The 19,826-nt window shown below is 50.3% G+C and overlaps 3 protein-coding genes across 7 annotated transcripts; 1 reads left to right on the top strand and 2 right to left on the bottom strand.

Annotated features, from left to right (window-relative positions):
- Positions 1-155: 155 nt before the first annotated feature.
- LAMTOR1 (late endosomal/lysosomal adaptor, MAPK and MTOR activator 1) lies at positions 156-6,067 on the bottom strand. Its single transcript, XM_060605775.3, has 5 exons — positions 5,882-6,067; positions 1,957-2,102; positions 1,629-1,706; positions 1,145-1,271; positions 156-786 (listed from the first exon to the last, which is right to left on the bottom strand). The coding sequence occupies exons 1-5, from the start codon at positions 5,921-5,923 to the stop codon at positions 694-696; spliced, it is 486 nt and encodes a 161-aa protein (XP_060461758.1). The 5' UTR covers positions 5,924-6,067; the 3' UTR covers positions 156-693.
- Positions 6,068-7,456: 1,389 nt separating this feature from the next.
- Positions 7,457-11,230, top strand: LOC132661326 (transmembrane O-methyltransferase). Its single transcript, XM_060605762.3, has 4 exons — positions 7,457-7,571; positions 8,329-8,603; positions 9,694-9,890; positions 10,370-11,230. Exons 2-4 carry the CDS (start codon positions 8,345-8,347, stop codon positions 10,688-10,690), a joined length of 777 nt encoding a protein of 258 aa, XP_060461745.1. The 5' UTR covers positions 7,457-7,571; positions 8,329-8,344; the 3' UTR covers positions 10,691-11,230.
- A 111-nt stretch (positions 11,231-11,341) lies between these two features.
- Positions 11,342-14,731, bottom strand: ANAPC15 (anaphase promoting complex subunit 15). Of its 5 annotated transcripts, none has more exons than XM_060605776.2 (5): positions 14,613-14,731; positions 13,093-13,222; positions 12,286-12,345; positions 11,823-11,960; positions 11,342-11,671 (listed from the first exon to the last, which is right to left on the bottom strand). In XM_060605776.2, the coding sequence occupies exons 1-5, from the start codon at positions 14,702-14,704 to the stop codon at positions 11,624-11,626; spliced, it is 468 nt and encodes a 155-aa protein (XP_060461759.1). In that variant the 5' UTR covers positions 14,705-14,731; the 3' UTR covers positions 11,342-11,623. The 5 variants fall into 5 exon arrangements, with proteins under 5 accessions (XP_060461759.1, XP_060461762.1, XP_060461760.1 ...); XM_060605779.3 differs by having other exon boundaries at positions 13,093-13,217; positions 14,613-14,710; XM_060605777.2 differs by lacking the exon at positions 14,613-14,731 and adding an exon at positions 14,075-14,190.
- Between the last annotated feature and the right edge of the window lie 5,095 nt (positions 14,732-19,826).

Below are 19,826 nucleotides of genomic sequence, written 5' to 3' on the forward strand. Positions count from 1 at the left end.
AGTTCTGGCTAAGACCGGGGAACCCTGAACCCTTATCTCCTGGATTCCTCTTAATGCCCCTAGAAGACATCCCCCACCCCCCGCATCCATCTCACTGCTCACAGACCAGAAGTAGTATCAGGGTGGTGGGCAGGACAGACGGGCTGCAGCCAGCACACAGATGAATACACTTCCTTTATCGAGGGTGACAAACCAAAACAAAACCCCAAACATGTAAAAACCCAGGGTGCTAGATATACAAACTCAATTCATTCAGATTCAAGCTCGTCCAGACCCTGGTCACAAACCCTACTGAGGTGCATGTGAGCACCAAGTCAGGGAGAGGGGGGCAGGAGTGAGGCCAAGAGAAAGGATGGGAAGGGGGCCCCCATAGGCCCCCTAAGGATCACTCTCTCACAGTGGTACCTTCACCTTCCCAGTGACAGTGAAGACCTACTACGCCCTAATCTTTTGACCCCCACCCCATCCCTGGCCAGGGCTTTGAACGCCAGTCCCAAATGGTTCTACCCTCCCTTGCTCCATCCTCACTTGCTCAGGCTTCCAGCCTTCCAGCTTCTTCTCCTCCTCCACACTCTTCTCTGTGATTAGTAGCAGGTTAGGGTACTGTATGAGCCGCAGTGAGGCTGGGGGCCAGGAGAGGCAGGGTGAAGACGGGTGAAGAGAGGAGAAGAGCTGTCCCAAGGATCCCTCTCTTCATGGGATCCCAAACTGTACAACCAGCTCCTCTTTTGCATCCACTCGGATCTGAGAAAGTGCACTGTAGGCATAAGCAGCTATCCTGGAGACCTGAGACAGAGGGACCAGGGAGGAGAGGAACAGAGAGAGGCAGTGAGAAGGGAGATCCAAAAAGCCAGGGAAGTGGATTGGGTGGCGAGAGAGGAGGGGATGATGGGGGATAGGAAGCCAAAGAGAAAGGCAGGGATGGGAAAGATGGGAAAGATGGAAAAGAACAAAGGGGAGAAAGAGAACAAAGGTGGAGAGGAGAAGACACAAAGTAAGAGAGGTGAGACTGAGCAAGGTACTTGAGCTACCAGGCTCTCTAACTCCACTTCCCTACTGCCTCTGAGATGGAGAGGGCGAACCCTCTGCCACAGCCTGGGCAGTGCAGGAAGGATGGGCAGGGGCGGGCCAAGGGGTGGCTCACCTGCTGTAAGTCGGAGAAGGGGATGGGCTCGCTGGCCAGCACTTGGTGGGGCTGGCTGGTGAGAGATGGCAGCGGTGGCAGCTTCTTCCAGTGGGTCAGGCTGCTGCTCAGCACAGCCAAGCGGGTGCTGGCCAAGAGGGAGGATGGGGTGGGCAGTCAGGCCAGTCTGCTCTGCCCAGTCCAGCCCGGCTCGGGGAAGTCTCACTCCCTCAGGCCAGAGAAGCAGGGTGACGGTGGCCTCTGCTCACCACAAACTCACTCCAGGCCCACCTCCCTTGGCCTCCGCACCCTTGAAGGCCATGGGGCAAACAGGGCCAACATGCACATCTGCTGAGGTACCAGAGAGATTTGTTGTCAGTCTCCTGGGCCACACCCAAACAAGGAGCCTGGACTGGGGCTCGGACTCCAAAGCTGGATAAGGGATTGAGGGGCAGGGAGGGACCCAAGTAGCCTGAGGGAGGGATGCAAGCTGGCCAGGTCTCACCTGTACTGCCTTGCCCGGTCCATGTACTCATGCTGCTCCATGCCCTGGGAGTCCGCAGCAGACACGTCAATGATGTTGCTTTGGGGAGAGGAGGCAGAGGGAACATGACAGGTGCTTTAAGAGGGATACACAGGACTCACTGCCAAGTCCCAATTCCAGAGCTATCTGACACCATGTCCCTGCCTCCCCACTGGAGCAAGCCCAGGCCTAGAGGCATCTCTCACCACTGACCTTGTCCCATCCCCCATGTCCTGGGCCCAGTCCCCCTATCCCAGCTTTTAACATGGATGGAGAAAGCTCTGCCCAGGCTTGGTCCTGCAGTGCTCACCTGGCTGTCTTAGCAAGAATGGAGGAGAGCAGGGCCTGCTCATCTGTGCGAGTGGAAGGCAGGCTGTGGTAGTTGGGCTCAGCTCCATTGAGGGCTTTGGTAGGGGGGCTGCTAGGGTCCAGCAGCAGTTTCCGCTCCTCTCGGTCCTGGGAAAGGCCATGGAGGAGAAGTAAGCCCCAGAGCCTTTAGTTAGATTTATTTATTTATTTACTTACTTATTTGAGAGAGAACACACATGCTAGCAAGGGAGAGGGGCAGAGAAAGAGAGAGAAAGAGAGAAAGAGAGAGAGAGAGAGAGAGAGAGAAAGAGAGAGAGAGGATCTTAAGCAGGCTCAACACTCAGCACGGAGCCCAATTTGGGGCTGGAGCTGATGTGGGGCTGGATTTCACAACCCTAGGATTATGACTGGAGCCAAAATCAAGAGTCAGACACTCAACCAACAGAGCCACCCAGGCACCCCAACCCTGGAGCCTTTAGTCCAACCTGCCTTTCTTGGGCTCTCCTTTCAGCCCAGCTCTGACTTTTAAGCACCAAAAAATATCCCAAGTGCTGAAGTGTATGGAATGTCAGATAAGGCTCAGTCCTGCCTGCCCTTTGGAGCTCAGCTGAGTTGTGGGTCTAGGATGAATTAAAGTAAATCCAAGCAGCCCTAGAGGCCCTGAAAAGATGGACAGAGACACAAAGCATGTACTCAATAACCACTCTGGAGCTTCAGCAAACAGTCTAGCACCTGATGAGAAAGAATACTGGAAGCTGGAAGCCAGAGGAGTAAGGTCTAGAAACTGATGGGAGTCAGGAGCCCAAGAATGGCCCTCCTGATCCCCCAGACCAGGCCCTTCCCAGAAAGGCTGTCTGCTCCTAGGATGGAGGCCCCGTGAGGCCAGACAATTATATTCCTCATGTAATCTCAGGGCAAGAGTCCCAGCCTCTGGGTCACACAGTCCAAGTGTGCCCCCTTCCTAGAGGGCAGGTCCCTTCTACTCTCAGGTGTTCACTCTTCTCTAATGCTTTCTTTGTATATGACTCCCAGAACCAAACTTGGTGCACCTGGTGAAACCTGACCAGAACAGTGCAGCTGTTCCCTCCCTTGCCAAGTCACCACACTTCTATTCTTGTGGTTTGTTAATTTTCAGTAGTCCTGTTACTGCTAGCTTAAGCCAATAATCACAAACCCCAGAACTAACATGGGGCCAAACCAAGTCTCCCTGGTCCTATTCCAGCCCCTTATTCTAATCTACTGCAGTCTCTCTGAATATGACCCTGCCTTGAGCCTATCAGCTGCAAATCCCTGCTGGCTTTATGTCAGCCACAAATTGGATAAGCAGGCCTGCTGGGTATCTATTCAAGCCATAAAGAGCAAGGGTGCCCAGGACAAAGCCAAAGACAAGGGGGCCCATCCTGCCTAATGCTGACTCACCAACCCTTAGTGCCAGACCACCAGTGCTCCACTCCAGGCAGATCTCAGTTCCTACCATAGACCTTCCCACTGTGGGCTCCCAGTTCCCCTGCCCCCAACTCCACAACTCTCCTTACAGAGGGCCACTTCCTCCTGCTCGCCTGCCCCACCCTAGGCAGGCCGAGCCTTTTCACAATACTCTTCCTTCTCAAGTCTAGGTTGCCAAGCGTCTTCGGTTCCCAATAGTATGAGACAAAAGCTGTGGGACTCTGTCCTATCACCTCCCAACTCCTAGACATACCCTCCTCCTCCTCAAAACACAGACTAAGTATTCAAGGGCTAGAAGGACAAAATGCTTGCTAAAGATCAAACTATCTCAAAGGAAAGCTGGCTCCATAACCCTGAATTTGCTTCCTGTGTGCTGTCCTTCTCCCAGCCCTACTTCAGACAGATCTTCCTATAGGACAGGTCTCCCCTGTCCCCCATGTCTAAGTGGATTGTTCAAGAACAACGAAGTTTTCCTGAGACCTAGACTCCCAGAAGAGGCCAGGCTACCCCCAATCAGAGTGAACAAATAACATCACCCCACCCCCAAGGGCAAGTGAAGCATGGAGGAAGTGTTTCACACCAAGGTTTGTCCCTGAGTCAGTGTCAACCCAGGAGTCAGGCTTTCACTGTCTACTCCAGCACAGACACATATACATGGTCTGTCCATAAGTAGTCACCTGGTGTATGGGCATAGCTGAAAAGAATATTTTGGCCCAATGGATAAAGCACATGGCTTGGTATCAAGATACGTTGACTACAGCATTACTCAGCTTTGTGTCTTTGGCTAAATATCTTAGCCTCTCTGAACTTTTCCCTTACCTTTAAGTACATAACCTACACCTATACGACAAACATTTGGCAGACGTCAAATGAGAGAACTATAAAAAGTCTTTGAAAATGTGTCATTTATTTCTTTTTATTTTAACAAGGGAGCAGAGATTAAAGTGGGGGAGGGGCCTGCCCAAGAGCTGAGAAAGGGATTTTGGGATAGGGAATGGCTTGTAGACCTTTGCCACATGAAGGCTCAAATCACCCAGCACTGACTGAGCACCTCTCTGGGGGTTAGAAACAGAAGTGAGAGCCTGTCAAGATGAAAGTTCAGATCAATAAACCCAGCTCTCCCAGCTAGAAGCTGGTATCCTTTCTGAGAAGGTCCTAACCCTTCTTAACTCATTCCCTGAAAGAGTTCGTGTTATCCTTTAGGAGACAATTTTCCATTAGGCCACAGTTTTCCCAGTAGGCAGGAATACTGTCTCCTCTAAGATGCTGGGGTGAAGTGAGGGATAGCGGACATGATGTATGCCTAAGGTGTAAGGGACAGGAAATAGGAATATGTGTTCATTGGGGGTTTGGAGAATTAATGAGGCCCAAGAGACACCCATGCCTCTCAAACAAAGGGCATTTTCCTAACCTTAAGTTCTTAACCCAAAATAGTTTCATGTGAGTCACTGGGGAAAGACCGACTTCCCAAATACCAATAATATAATCCACTTCTGTGACCATCTCTCCACCAGACTGTGAGCTACTTGCTGAAATCCTTCTGTCATCTGTGTGTCTAGAATGTGTTGAAACCCAACACATGTTGGACCCAAGCTTAGAGGCAAGAGCTTGAGACTTCATCCTTGGGAAGGTCTCCCCACTCCTAAAAGGAGATCGGGCAGGCAGGTCAGAGATTAAGATGTAGGGAGAAGTGAGAATGCACCAAGGGGAAGAGGAAGAACTTAAAACTGCACAATCTTCCCAGCCTAATCCTTTCTGCAAAGGGATCAGGTCTACAGTCAAATTCCCAGGGCAAGCACCCCTCTAGCTAAAGGAACTCGCAGGCCCCAAGCAAAAACTGCACCGAGGCAGGTCAAACTGAGCTCTCATCCCACCTCTCTAATCCAATACAGCCAAAGTGAAACCCGCTTTGTTGCTTCCCCAAAACGTCTTGATGTCATGGTCTCTATTAAATTCTTTACTGGTCAACTCAAATGCCACCTACTTCCAGAAGCCTTCTCTGACCCCAAACCGCAGTGACCTTCCTTCTCCAACTCGAGGGACTGAGAAGATACATAGATTCCTGATTCATGTTAGGAAAAGCTAACTCTGAGCCTCAGCTTACCCATCTTTAGAATGGATTCACAAAGCCCGCTCATACAAGCACAGAAAAAGCACAGGAAGCTTGGAAGACAGTGTTTCCCAAGGACCGAGGCTGAGGATTCTGAAGGCTATAAAGGTTTAAAGATAGGATAACATGAAAGGGGTGGGAGCGAGCGGGACAGGGGGCTGTCTGCACACCCCAAAGCGGAGACTGTGTAGAGAAAGCTGGGGCTTTAACAGGGGTAGGAGCCCGGCCGAGCGTCCCCTCCGTAATCTGTCCCCTCCCGGCCTCCGTACTAAGTGAGGCCCACAGTCCCGTTCTTCTGCAGGCTTTTTTCTGGGCCCCACGCCCTAGCCTCTCAACCCTCATTCCCGAGCCTCGCCCGCCGCGGCCGCACCTGGTCCGAGTCCTCGTTCTCGCTGCTGTAGCAGCACCCCATGGCCGGGGTCGGGCCGGGCGCTCAGGCCGCGCCGAGGAGGGACGGCGTCCGTCGGGAGCCCTTCCGGTCACATGACCCGTGGCTGCATCCAGCGAGCAGCCACCCGCCGCCCTGCCTATCCCTTCCCAGAGCCCCGCAGCTACCGCCGCAACACTGGCTTCCGGCCCCGCCTCCACCGCATGATCATCGCCAACCAATGGGAGGGCTCACCTCGCTTGACAAGACGCGAGGCACGTGATGCGATGAAAGGGAGGGGCAGGTCACATGACTTCAGCGTCTTCTCAGTCTTGGAGCTGGAGTCTTCCGCCGACTTAAAGAGGCCCTCCTGATGTGTACTGTGTGGTCGCGTGGCTGCCAGGCTACCATTCAGGGTCAGTGAGCGAACTTATACCAAATGCTCCCGTAAATGCCATGCGAAGGAAGAGTGGGACTCAGGCCCTTCGCTCCTCGAGCACACAGTCTCCGTGTACAAACACTGGACCCAGATGCCCAGCACCAAGTTGGAAGACACATAAAGACTGTAGCCCCCAACGGAGTTCTCAACCTGTACTGGGGATGGGAGACTTATTGGAAGAAGAGCTCTTATTCCTTCACGAGCCAAAGAGGAGCAGAGCTCAATCCTGGAAGAGAGGCCACCTGGCAGTCTTTGCCCTCAGGCATTTCTCTGCAATCTTGCTTGCCTTTTTACATCAACTCTAGTAATCCTAATTCACAAAGCTGACTATCAGTGCTTTTTTTAGAACCATCCCATATCTTCCCTTGGACCCTGAACACTGGTCATTCAACAAGTCTGTTATTCAACATCTTGCAGCACCTGATACCTGCCTCCCTTTTCAGCACTGGGGTCGTGGGGGTTAATGGTAATGGTGGTGGTGGTGGTGCAGGGGTTGTAAATATTTATTTGCAGTTTCCTGATTGACCTCCTGGACTTTCCACATGTTGGCACACCGCCTCCCCACGAGGTCTGCCTTCAGGCCTGAATACAAACAATATCCTCCTGATTGCCATTTCTGACCCCATTCTTTGGGCATCCCCAACTCCCTGTGCTTAATCCCTATTCCACGTAGCTCCATTCATTTATCAAATCAAGTAATTACTGTCTGTGATGTGCCACACACTGCTCTGTCTAGATACACAGAAGTTCACAGAACAGCCTAAAGTCCCCATATCCGTGAAGAATTGCATTATGCTTTATTCTGTTTCTGGATCAGTCTCTTCCGCTAAATTTGGAGTTCCTGGAGGAATGAGACAAGATCTGACTCCTCTCTGTGACCCACACCCTGGCAATTGCTTAAACAAAACTTGAATTTTGAATTGAGTAAATTACAGCCTCCCATTTCCTTGGCTCACACCATGCCCCCATATCCTGATACAAGGAGTTGGAGGAGAGGTCACCAAACCCAGTAGCTGTCATCACCCCTCAAATCAAGACCCTGGGGTTCTGTAAATTTAGGGCTCATGAAGGGTAGGAGTCAGCCCCACCTTGTTCCTGCAGCTAGTAACTTGAACCACATGTCTCAGGTAACAGCAGCAGCTTCTGCATCAATAATTGAGAGCAAGTCCAGCCGGCCTCAGAGTTCTCTGGCCCTGAGGCCTCCCCCTCCTGTTCTAGGCTCTGATCTTCCCCAAGCAGAAGTCTCCAGCACAGGTAAGCAGGGCTCTTGAGTGTGGGTTCCCAAGCACACGAGTTCAAACTCACTATCACTCACCTACTCACATCCATTTATACACTCTTACCTTCAGTTTTAGTCCCCACCATCACCAGGAGCTCACGAGGGTCAGATCTGGAGGAAGGGGTGGATGGATGGTTCAAGGTATGGGAGAGGAGAAGACACTTACCCTCCCCATTAGGGATAGGGCTTGGGAGAAGAGGCTCGAGTAGGGGGGAAGCATGTGCTGTGTGTATACATGCTTTTACAAGGAATTCTGAGAGAGAACATAAAAGGTGAATGCAGGGGAGGGGAGACAACTGGAGAAGAAATATAGAATCAAGGACTCCTCCCACCCACAGGGAAGAGCAGATGGAGGGGTGGGAAGAAATCTCATCAGGAGATGCAGGCGGTTGGGGGGGGGGGTGGGTAGGATATTTCCAAAGACTGTGGAAAGTGGTCCTGAAGGGGTGACGACAGAGATGAGGCAAAATGGGTGGGAAAAGTAAGGTGAAGACAGAATCAGGGGGCAGAGGTGGGAAGAGGTGGTTTGAGGTTGGGTGTAGAACGTAGACTAGCATGGATTCCTTGAAAGTACATGAGCTTGGAATTGGACCAATTCAGATTCAAATCCTGGTTCTGTTGTATGACTCTGCACAAAAGACTTAGCCTTTCTGAGCCATGGTTTGTAAAATATAGGGATAATACAAATGACAAGCAATGGTGAGTTTCCCTGTCTGCCTTCCTTCACCCCAGAGCCCTGGTAGGGACTATGTCCCCCGCCATCGCACTGGCCTTCCTGCCACTGGTGGTGACATTGCTGGTGCGTTACCGTCACTACTTCCGACTGCTGGTGCGTATGGTCTTGCTGCGGAGCCTCCGAGACTGCCTGTCAGGGCTGCAGATTGAGGAACGGGCCTTCAGCTATGTGCTCACTCATGCCCTGCCTGGAGACCCCAGTCATATCCTCACCACCCTGGACCATTGGAGCAGCCACTGCGAGTACCTGGGCCACATGGGGCCTGTCAAAGGTCAGTGTTCCCTAGCCTTCTGCTCCAGGAAATACCCCCAAGATGGTAAGGAAGGTCTGAGATCTGCCAGTGCCTACTGGGCGCATTGGGCAGGTTCTTCATCCTGAGTCTCTTTTTTCTCCTCTGCAAATGAGGGGGCTGGGCAAAGTTATTCATTCATATAGCAAACACTTACTGCCATCCCATTTGAACTAGGCATGTACTAGGTGCTAGGTTGGAAAAGGAGGTAGAGGCCACACAGATGAATCAGCCATAAATGCTAGCCTCAGAGGGGGCATAATACAAAGGGGATAACATCTCAGCACATAACCCATAACTTTGTAATTATCTGTGCTGATTCATTCTCCCCTCACCGTGGAGGCTCCCACATCCCATTCAGGATAGCTACCTGGCTTTGTCTCAGTCCCAGCTCCTGGCACAAGTGCTTTTAGAGTCTGAAGAAATTTTTCCAATTCCCAGGTTAGAAAGCTACCCAGTGAACAAAACAAAGAGGAATGAAACTGGAAGTTCTAGCCAAGGTCTCTCAGGAACCTGGTGCCTGTTTCTGCCTTAGCCTTCCTGGAGGAAGCAACACTTAAATGGAGCCTATAAGGATTGTTTTCAATTTGGCCAAGCAGATAAGGACAGGGGTAGGAAGAGGCAAAGCCAGTCACATATACTAATGCGCCATGAAGGAATGAGCCAGTGATGACTTGGTTGACTCTGGGCACAGTTGTTTTGGAGGAATGTGGTACAGTCTACAGATGGGAAGAGCTGGAAAGGTTGGATAGGATCAGGTCCAAGAAGGTCCTGAATGTCAGGCTGAGGATCCCAAGTTCAATCCCAAAGGCCTTTAGGATCACAGGAACCAAGGAGCAACAGGGTCACATTTGTTTGTTGGAAAGATAGCTAGTGGCTGGTACAAAGATGAGACTGAAGGACGAAAGCCTGGAGGGTCAGAGGACGAGCGAGGCAGCTGGAGCTGTAGTCCAAGGAGACCCCAGCTGGTTGAGGGCTACAGTGAGACAGGTGGACATTTGAGATCCCTTTCTATCAGGGGCCCTGAATCCATCTCCCATGTCTGCTGCAATAAGCCATCTTCCCCCCCCAGGTCAGATCCTGATGCGGCTGGTGGAAGAGAAGGCTCCTGCTTGTGTGCTGGAGCTGGGCACCCACTGTGGGTACTCCACTTTGCTTATTGCCCGTGCCCTGCCCCCTGGGGGCCGCCTTCTCACTGTGGAGTGGAACCCACGCACCGCAGCAGTGGCTGAAAAACTCATCCGCCTGGCTGGCTTCGACGAGCGCACGGTCAGCCCCTGCCTCCCTGACCCTAGTATCTTCCCTTCCACCCCCAGCCTTGCCCTAGCCAGGCCTCCCCAGTAAGGGAATCCCACCTAGGAGATTCCCCCAGTAAGGGAATCCCACCTAGGCAGCACAGTAGGAGACTGTGACCCTGGGTGATGTGTGAACTCCTGTCTGTTCCAAGTCATTTGCTCATATTTGCTGCTGGATGACAAAGGAGCAGTTAAAAGGAAGGTCTTTGGAGACCAGCAAATATGGGTCCAAACCTTAAGTCTACCTCTTGTGAGCTGTTATGACTTTGGGCAAAGAACTTATCCTCTGAATCTCAGCTTCATCACTGGCAGAATGGAAATCACAATACTGATCCTGACTTCTTGGGTTCTGAGGACAGAGGAAATGGCATAAAGTAAGCCAGATCCTGGTGAAGTCTGGTATGGGAGAACAGACCCTCCCACCCTCACCTCCAACTCCTCCCATCCCCACAGGTGGAGCTCATCGTGAGTAGCTCAGAGGAGGTGATCCCACACCTACAAACCCAGTACCAGCTGAGTCAGGTAGACTTGGTGCTCCTGGCACACCAGCCCCGACGTTACCTGCGAGACCTGCAGCTTTTGGAGGCCCATGCCCTGCTGCCAGCTGGTGCCACTGTACTGGCTGACCATGCGCTGTTCCCTGGTGCACCCCGCTTCCTGCAGTATGCCAAGAGCTGTGGCCGCTACCGCTGCCGCCTCCACCACACTGGCCTCCCAGACTTCCCTGCCATCAAGGACGGCATAGCCCAGCTCACCTATGCAGGGCCTGGCTGAGGTCCAGGCCCAGGGGCACTTACTGCTGCCTCTCCACCCCCACCGAAGCAAGGACCTCAGAACATCCATTCTTCTCCCTGCTTGTGGCCTGACACATGCTGGACTCAGGCTGGGGAGGCTGTCCTCCAACCTCTGCCCCACTCCAGTTCTACACTGACCTGGGACATCAAGTTCTATCAGGATGCTTGGTTCCATTGCCCCCCTCCTTCCAGAGAGCCATGGATTGACAGGCAAGAGACCTGGGCTCCCAACCCAACTCTATCACTGATTTTCTGGGTGACTCCAAGGGAGTCCCCGTGCTGCCTGAAGATTTAATCTCTCTTAACACCAAGGAAGCCAGCTGGAAAATCTCCAGGGGCCTCCTAGCTCTAGGCCTCAGAAGCCTTCCCTCCTCAGCCCATGCAATTCCAGTTAGGATCAGAGGAAACAGTAAACATTGAGTTAGAGGCTCTGAAGGAATGGGTACAAGCTGAGCCAGAGAAAATGGTAATGGAGCCTGGGCCCAGGGCCAGGACCACCTCTAGCCCTGGACAACATGATCCAGTAGGCTTGCCTGAAGTCCCTTGTATGCCCTCTCCCTGAAGCTCAAGAGAAGATGCTGGATTCCTCTGGGCCCGACCAACAATTAGGGAATAGACACGGGGAAAAAAATAAAATCATTCCTGTGTCTTTATTAAAGGGAGTTAGAAAGAGACTATACCTGGCAACCAAGGGGTGAGGTAATGGGCGGAAAGGTGGGGTGGGCTCAGGCCCTGGAGACTCAAGGGCAAAGTGATGGCCTAGAAGGAGCCAAGGAGACCAGTTCTTGGCAGCAGCTGAAGAGATACCCAAGGGTGAGCTTTCAGGCACTGGGGCAATCAGCTGGTTCTGCAGGGGGTGCAGGATAAGTTGGGCTGGCCTGGAATTTGCCTGAGGCCACCCTGCCTTGTCTACCTAGATCATCCACTGGTCCTGATCCTGTTCGTTGCCTTCCATGTCCACCTGGAGAGAAGGCTAGGTGTGGGTGGGGAGGGGCCTCAGCCACCCAGCCGGCCGTAGTCCCAGATCCTGCCCCTGGTTGGATCCAGAGTCTCTGTATCCTTGGCCACCAGTTAGGTCACAGGCAGGGGCCCACCCCCACACCCCTGCCTACCTCATTGACCTCTCCATCATCAGGTGACTCATTGTAATCATTCATCTCATCCATGTCCTGCATGTCCTCATCATCCTCTGAGTCCTCTTCACTATCCTCGTCGTCATCTTCATCCTCCTCTTCCTCGTCATCATAGTGCTGGTGAGGCAGGGGAGAGCCTATAGGCTCTGTAGGCTTGCCTGGACCACTTCAAGGGCTGGTCCACTTGGAGCCTTTCTCAGGGGCAGTGAGTGACCCTCCATTCCCCAGACTTGCCCCCCGCCTTGAGTCTAGCAGACTGGTGCATGTTTTGCAGGACCTTGGTGCTAGGTCCAATGGCCACCCACTCTAGATCCCCTTTATGGCCTCTGCCTAGAGCTGAGGACCACAATTGCTCTGGAGTCAGAGGTAGGACCTTCAGAATTAGAGCAAAGCTTTAGTCCACCTGAGCCCCACAAAGGCCCTACCTATTGGAACCACTCACCTCCGAGGCCGGCTTGCCAATGGGTACCAGATTGTTGTCTTTCTCTGCGATGCTCTGGAGCTGTGGCCAAAGGGGGAGAGGAGGGTCAGGGCCCAAGCAGGGCATGTCAGGGGCATGGGACTGGCCCACTCTGCCCCTAAGAAGATACCCCCACCCCCAAGTATGGAGAAGCTTCCTCTCAGTTTTTTTTTTTTTAATTTTAACGTTTATTTTTATTTTTGAGACAGAGAGAGACAGAGCATGAACAGGGGAGGGGCAGAGAGAGAGGGAGACACAGAATCTGAAACAGGCTCCAGGCTCTGAGTGGTCAGCACAGAGCCCGACACGGGGCTCGAACTCACGGACCGTGAGATCATGACCTGAGCCGAAGTCGAATGCTTAACCGACCGAGCCACCCAGGCGCCCCTTCCTCTCAGTTTCTAGAAAGAGTCAATCCCTTTGTTTCTTGTCATCTGCTACTTACTTATAAACTGGATCCAACTAAATTCTCTGGGCCATGGTTGCCTTATGAGATTACAGTGAGGGTAAAGTGAGAGACTGATAGAGAATATGGCATCTGCTACATCCTCAATACAGTCAAAATTACTATTTCCTATGAGTTAGAGAACAGAGCCTGGGCTCCAACCTGGCCCAGAAATCCCATGGTCCCACCGTAAATCAGTAGCATAAAGACTGGAACCTAGGCCTCCTACCTCCCAGCTTGATTGTTCCCAGCTCAGGGCAAAAAGCTCCTCCAGGATCATGGTCTGTGAAAGGCAGGGGAGGTCCCTGACTAAGGCTCCACCACTGTGCTAGGTCCTTACTCACCCAGGCCTGATGCTGTTGCTCTTGCTGCTGCAGCTCCGTCTCCTCCACACAGGGTCGATCCAGATTAAACCACAGTGTCTCAGTCACACGGGGGAAGAGTGAGGGAAACAAGGTGGACATGGCTCCTAGACTGAGGTAAAGGGCCAGGTGAATCCAGATCAGAAGTATTTGATTTCAGTTATTTGGTTAGTCTGATTTGGGGATGGGGTGGAGTAGAAGGTAGGGGGAAATAGCTCTTCCTTGTGGGAATCAGACAGACCTGGGTTTGAGTCCTGGCTCCACCACTTACTAGCTGTTTGACCTCGGCCAAGTCACTTAACCTCTCTGAGCCTCAGTTTCCTCATCTGTAAAATGGGGGATAACAGTTATACCCACCCTCATAATTATTCTGATAATCAATTTACTTTGTGGAGAAGTAAAGCTGTTTGCAAGCTATTCAAGGAGTGGAAAATGGAAGCCAACATGTAGAGCTATGAATCCAGAATGCAGACTGGTATTACAAAATTAAACAAAATTAAAGGTAGCAGGGCTCCACTGACACTATCTTTACCTCTTCCAAACATGAAGACCTACTTTTTGCCCTTTTATGAGAATCCATTCCATTCTTACTCCACGTCAGAAATTTAGGGCACTAACCACCTCTCTCATGAACCACAACCAAACTGGGGTGGGGATGGGCTACCACGTGCAATATGGTTCAGAAAGGCATTCTAAAGGCATGAGTAAATGCATAAATAAGTAAATGTTAGGCTGAATGAACTAACGTGAGAGAATACGTAAATTCAGCACAGATTTAGCTGAGGGAGCGGACCAGAAAGGTCCCAGAGAATCTGAATTAAAACCTTTCAGTTCACAGGAAAATCAAGGCCCTGGGACAAGCAACACTGTCTCTAGGTCACACAGTGAGGTGGGGCATAGAATTCCTACGGGGAAGAAATCGAGGCCAGGCAGTAGAAGAGATGAGCAGGAGAAAAGGACCTACGTCTAGTTCTACTTTTGCCCTAATTCATTTGACTGATCCTGGGCCAGCCGCTGTCCTTTAGTAAACCTCAGCTTCCCGGCCCGTGTCACTGACACAACACCCATCCTCACGGCCAGTAAGTTTGAGGCGAGAGACCGAGGCTCCGAAAGCCCCACCCCTCGCGGCAAAGCCACCGCCCATTCTTCGCTTATTATGAAAATGACCGCGGGGTGACCCAACAAGAAGAATGCAGGGGCGGGATTCGAACAGGCATTTGCCCTTTATAGGGTTGCTAATCGCAAAAGCAGCGAGGCCTGAATAGGGCCAATTAACTGGAAGAACTGCTGGGTGACAGAAAGTGACACCAATGAGTGACGGATCTTGTGCGACGGGGTGGAGCTTAGCCTCGAGGAAGCGGCCAATGAGCTGGAGCTCTTTACTGTTAAGAGTGTGGGCACGGAGCTCCTGAAGAGCCGGGTCAGGGCCACGGGGTTTCTCCGAGGGAGGAAGAAGAGAAGGGGCAGAGAGACAGCAGCCTCAGCCTGGCTTCCGTACTTACCGCGCCGGGAGGCGGCAGCCGGCAGCGACCCGGAAGCACTTCTCTCTGCCTGAGCGGAAGGGCCCACCAGAACCGGGGAAGCACCAACGCATGCGCCTTCGCTCTCCTTTTGTTTCTCGTTCCCGCCCTCCACACCGGATGTGACGCTCTACACCTTAGTCACGTCGTTAAGGTTGGAAATTTGCCTACTCTTTGGCCCCTCCTCGAGCCTCCGCCGAGGGCCCTCTCCAGTCTGGCCCCGCCCCTCCGTGTTTAGCCTGGGTGTGCTTGCGAACGCCTACTGAAAACTAGCAGCAATCTGTTTTAGTACTAGGACTGTTCGTCCTGTGGCGTCCTAGGAAAATTTGTCCACTTTTACCCCAGAATTGCTGAGTGATATTACACCTCATCTGCCTTCCCATTCTCACCCTAAGTTTCTTGTTGGGGCGCATGCTTTATTTATGTACGACTTCAACAGAAATAGTTGAGTCCTGGGGCACCTTGGTGGCTCAGTTGGTTGAGCATCCAACTTTGGCTCGGTTCATGATCTCACTTGGAGGGTTGGAGCTGCGGGACCGGCTCTGTGCTGGCAGTGCGGAGCCTGCTTAGGAGTCCCTCTCTTACCCTCTTTCTCTGCCCCTCCCCCACTCGTGTGGGGGGGGGGGGTGTGAGGGTGTGGGCGTGAGTGTGTGGGCGTGTATGTGTTTGCGTGCACTCTCAAAATACATAAACTTAAAAAAATAGTTGAGTCCATACTATATTCCAGACTCTGCTAGAAGCTGGGGAAAATCTAGGAACATGGTCCCTGCCCCCAGTAGACCTCACACTCCAGTGGAGAAGCCAGACTCTGCAGACCCGCAGGGGACTCACAGGTTTCATAAGATTGCCGGTCCAGTTCCAGTTCTGCATTTGAAATCATGTATGGGTTTGAGTGACTAGTCAGCTTCAGGCACTGCTTTTGGGGAATTCAGCTGCCCTCTCCAGGCCTGGGCTAAATACATTAGTGGTCAGCCTCGTCATCTCTCCCACTCCTTCCCTGATGATTCTGTTCCAGTAACCTCTGACTCAGCCTCCCCTTCAGAGATCATGCCTTCTGACAACGGCAGTCCTTCAAACCCAACCCCCATTAAGCTCCATCACCCACCAGCCTCTTCTAGAGCTAGCATTCATCCACAGTTCTACTCCTGACCACACCAGATGTGTGAAGTTTAACAAGTCGTTTTCCCCACCTGGATTTAGTTTTGTCTTCAACCAGCTTCGAAAACTATGCAGCCTTCCTCCTATCCTGGACTGATGTGAGGATTTGACGAGACTACATATTTAAGTCCTAGTGTACTGTGTATGTTAACATGATTATGTTTCCAAGCAGCTCTAGTTGTTACAAAGTTTTCATTAAAGAGTAAATTTTGCCTCTTGGAACTGTCCACCTTTTTCATCCATTCACTCAAATACCTTCTGGGTGCCTTACTGTATTCCTGTCACTAGTCTAAATAGTGGGTATATAATAGTGAACAAAACAGACCCCCCCCCCCCACATCTCTTCATGCAGCTTCCATTCTAATGGAAGAGATAAACAACAAAGAAGTTAAATAAAATATATAGTTTTAAGATAGCAGTAAATGCCTAGGAGAAAAATCAGAGAAGTGGGGAGGGAAGTTTTTTTTTATTTTAGGTAGGGAGGCCAAGGAAGACCTTATTAGGAAAATGACTTTTGAATAAAGGTCTGAAGAAAAAGAAGGGGGAGGGCATTGATATGATGTTTAGGAAAGAACATTTCAGAGAGATCAAGTACAAAGGGTGGAGAATTGCTGGAGCATAGTGTACTGTGGTGAGAGCAGGAGATGAGGCCAGAGAAGTAGCAGGAGCCAGATAGTACAGCCTTGCAAGTCACAGTAACGATTTTAGCTTTTACTCCATCTTGAGAATCCTGTGAAGGGTTTTGAGCAGAAGATCCACATGATCTGATTTACATTTTAACAGTTACTCTGGCTGTTCTATGAAGAATAGATTTAGGAGGGAGAGTGGTAGAAGCAGGGAGACCAATTGGGAGCCAATTATAATAATCCAGAGGTGGGGGATGAGAAGTGGTTGAAATATGAGTATATTTAGAGGGTAGGGACAAGAGAGCTTGCTGAGAGATTGGATGTAGAATATCAGAGGCAGAAAGGAGCCAAGATGTTTGGACTAAACAACTGGAAGACCAGTGTTGCCATTTCTGAGATGCAAAAGACAAAGGAGATGCTGTTTTGGGGAGGCAACTATCTGGAGTTCATTTTTGGGTGTGTGGAGTTTGAAATGCCCATTAGTGTACAGATGGTGAGAGGGCAGGAGGAGGAAGGGACAGGAGGTCTGAGGGCCAGGGGAGACATCTAGACTGGATATATCAATTTGGGAGTTAACAGCACACAGATGGCATTTAAAGCCATGAGACTAAATAAGATCATCAAAGGAGTGACTGTAGATGGAAAATACTTTCCTTCAACATTCAGGATTTGAGGAAACTAGGAGAAGCCGCAAACCAGACTGAGAAGGAGGGCCAAAATAATAATAATAATAATAATAATAATAATAATAATAATAATTATAAGAAGAAGAAGAAGAAGAAGAAGAAGAAGAAGAAGAAGAAGAAGATGAAGAAAGGCAGGCAAGCAAGCTGGGAGATATCCTGTAAGTCAAGTAAAGAAGGGGTATCAGGAAGGTGGTCATGCTCCACCTTTAGAAATAAGCCCATCAACCCAACCAAAGGAGGGATGCAGAGACTCAGAGCACAGTGAAACGAGGTTTTAATCAATGTTCTTGCAAGTGGGTGTCTGACAAACAGGCATACTCTGGGCATTTACCGCAGACAATTTGTTTCCTAGCACACAAGTCCCTCCCCTGGTTCCTCACTGGCTAAGTACTACAGAGGTTACAGTCTTACCCGGGCATTACCTATGCCCATGTAAGGCAAAAGGTAATCTGATTGGAACAAATGTACATTCCCTAAGGTGATGCAGAGACTTTCAGTCTCTCCTCCCTTTGTTCTTTGGCGCATGCTCATTGCAAAGCCCAGGAAAATAAGCCTGCAAAACAGAGAGGGGAAGAAGAACCAGGAAATGAAGTATCTAAGGCTTTGGGACTCCATTGTGTGTGTGTGGGTGAGGCGGGGGCGGGAGGCAGTTTGTACATATTTCCAATAGGTTGTAAACCTATTGTTAACTAGACAGCACAGCTTTTGTTTGGTATTTCTGAAAATAATAATCATCTCCCTTCTCACATCTACTACAACCTAGTTCTGTACAAATTGTGTTTCTAGTTGTTTCCCAAGCAGACCAGGAACTCCTGAGGGCACAGACTTAAGTGGTTTCTATGTCCCCAGGACAAAGCCTGACGTCTCCCATCTCCTCGATCCTTTCTCTGCTTTTCTTGTGGCCTATGTCCCCATGAGTCTCTCCTCCTGCTTCTTTTCCTTACAGGATCCCTACTGCCAGCACCTTTTGCCTCTCATGCTTCCTGACAGCTCTGGCCTAGTGGAAATTCCCCTGTAAGCTAGAGTTTCTTACCAAGGTCTTTAGCCAGGTTCAACAAGCCATGGTGACTGGTTAGTTCCAGATAGAGGAAGAGGGAGTGGGAGAAATGGAAAATTTGTGTGATTCCCTATTTTTGGCTTGGGTAACTCAGTCAATGATGGTGACATTTGTTTTACATTCATTATCCATCATTTAACCTTGCCAGGTGCTTAACTTGCTTTCATTTCAAAGATAATAAAACTAAGACTCTGAGAGGTTAAGGAATTTGCTTCATATTCCTTCCTTTGTTCCACTGTTCGGTCAACATTTATTGAGTACCATGCAAAAGCCAGACACCATGCTAGGCCCTATGGATAGAGCAATGAAGCAGAAATAATCCCTCTCGTAGAGAAAAATATAGTGCAGTGAGGACTAAGTCAATTATAGACAATTATAGGAGAGCATAGTAAATGTTAAAATCAATGTATGCAAGAGTGTTATGAGAGTACAGAGAAAGGAGAGATGAATGGGTTCTGGAGAAACTGAGTTTAGACTTTTGTTCCAGGGAAGGAAACATTTGAGAGGGCCTTGAGGGATGAATAGGAGTTTACCTGGTAGACAAGTGAGAGAAGGAGCTGTACAAAGAGGCATTATTACCTTTAAGGGTATGGAGTTGAAAGGAGATGATGATGTGTTTAAAGAACAGTGAAAATCCTTTTGGGCAGAACCAGGTATCTGAGGATAGAGAAAGAGAGATGAGAAAGAACTCAGATGGGAAAGGCTTTGGTGGCCCTGAGATTGAGTGGACAGAATGGGAGCCAGGAATCCTGGGCCTTACCTTGACCCTACTGTGACTTGCTGGGGACCCAGGCAGATTCCACTTCATATCCCAGCTTCTGTTTTCTCTAACATAATATCCCAAACATGTCTCCAGATCTATGTGAGTCCCTAGAAGATACTTCCTGGCCGTGGCCCTTCTGTCCTGAGATACTACTTGCTCCTTCATTGTGTTTTATTCAAGCCAGCCCTGGGCTGAAAGTAGGAGGTAGGATAGGGATTTCTCAAGAGTCAGAAATAAGTCCAAAGCCCATAAGCTAGAGAGGAAAATCCATGGCTCTGTGCAGAGAATTCTCCAGGATCCAGGAAGGGCAAGAGCTGAGTGATGTGAATACAATATCTCCCTCCTATTTGTTCCTGAAATGTTTAGAGTGCATTTTTGCTTCAGGGCCTTTGGGCTTACTGTTCCCTCTGTCTGGAACACATCCCTCTTGCGATGTAACCTCTGACAGTTGGTTTCTTTTGTTTTTTGTAATGCAAGTGCCTGACTTAAGCTTTGGTTACTGAGCGGTCCAACTGACAGCCATTTCTAATAAACAGGCCGCCTCTCCTCCACCAAGTCTCCTTTGTTTTAGGGATTTTGCTGACTTTGATAACTGACCACTTTGGGCCACTTGTTTGTTCTCTTCCCCCACTTTAAATTATCACTCTTAAGTTTTAAATTCCCCAAAAAGACTGGGCCCTCAGGGGCAATTAAGTGGCTCAGTAAGTTAAGCATCTGACTTCAGCTCAGGTCATGATCTCGCGGTTCATAAGTGCAAGCCCTGAGTCGGGCTCTGTGCTGACAGCTCAGAGCCTGGAACCTGCTTCAGATTCTGTGTCTCCTTTTCTTTCTACCCCTTCCCCACTCGGGCTCTGTCTCTCTCCCTCAAAAAAACCCAAAAAACAAAAAAACTGAGCCCTCAAAACC

This window comes from Panthera onca, chromosome D1, assembly GCF_046562875.1.
Source record: "Panthera onca isolate mPanOnc1 chromosome D1, mPanOnc1 haplotype 2, whole genome shotgun sequence".
Classification (NCBI taxonomy): domain Eukaryota; kingdom Metazoa; phylum Chordata; class Mammalia; order Carnivora; family Felidae; genus Panthera; species Panthera onca.

Coding starts and splice junctions, on each gene's coding strand:
- LAMTOR1 (XM_060605775.3), bottom strand. CDS start 5,923: ATGGGGTGCTGCTACAGCAGCGAGAACGAGGACTCGGACCAG. Junction 2,103..5,881: donor AGAACGAGGACTCGGACCAG/GTGCGGCCGCGG, acceptor GGCCTTTCCCAG/GACCGAGAGGAGCGGAAACT. Junction 1,272..1,628: donor GACCGGGCAAGGCAGTACAG/GTGAGACCTGGC, acceptor CCTCTTGGCCAG/CACCCGCTTGGCTGTGCTGA.
- LOC132661326 (XM_060605762.3), top strand. CDS start 8,345: ATGTCCCCCGCCATCGCACTGGCCTTCCTGCCACTGGTGGTGACATTG. Junction 8,604..9,693: donor CCACATGGGGCCTGTCAAAG/GTCAGTGTTCCC, acceptor TTCCCCCCCCAG/GTCAGATCCTGATGCGGCTG. Junction 9,891..10,369: donor CTGGCTTCGACGAGCGCACG/GTCAGCCCCTGC, acceptor CCATCCCCACAG/GTGGAGCTCATCGTGAGTAG.
- ANAPC15 (XM_060605776.2), bottom strand. CDS start 14,704: ATGCGTTGGTGCTTCCCCGGTTCTGGTGGGCCCTTCCGCTCAGGCAGA. Junction 13,223..14,612: donor GGCTGCCGCCTCCCGGCGCG/GTAAGTACGGAA, acceptor CCTTTACCTCAG/TCTAGGAGCCATGTCCACCT. Junction 11,672..11,822: donor ATGATGGAGAGGTCAATGAG/GTAGGCAGGGGT, acceptor CCTTCTCTCCAG/GTGGACATGGAAGGCAACGA.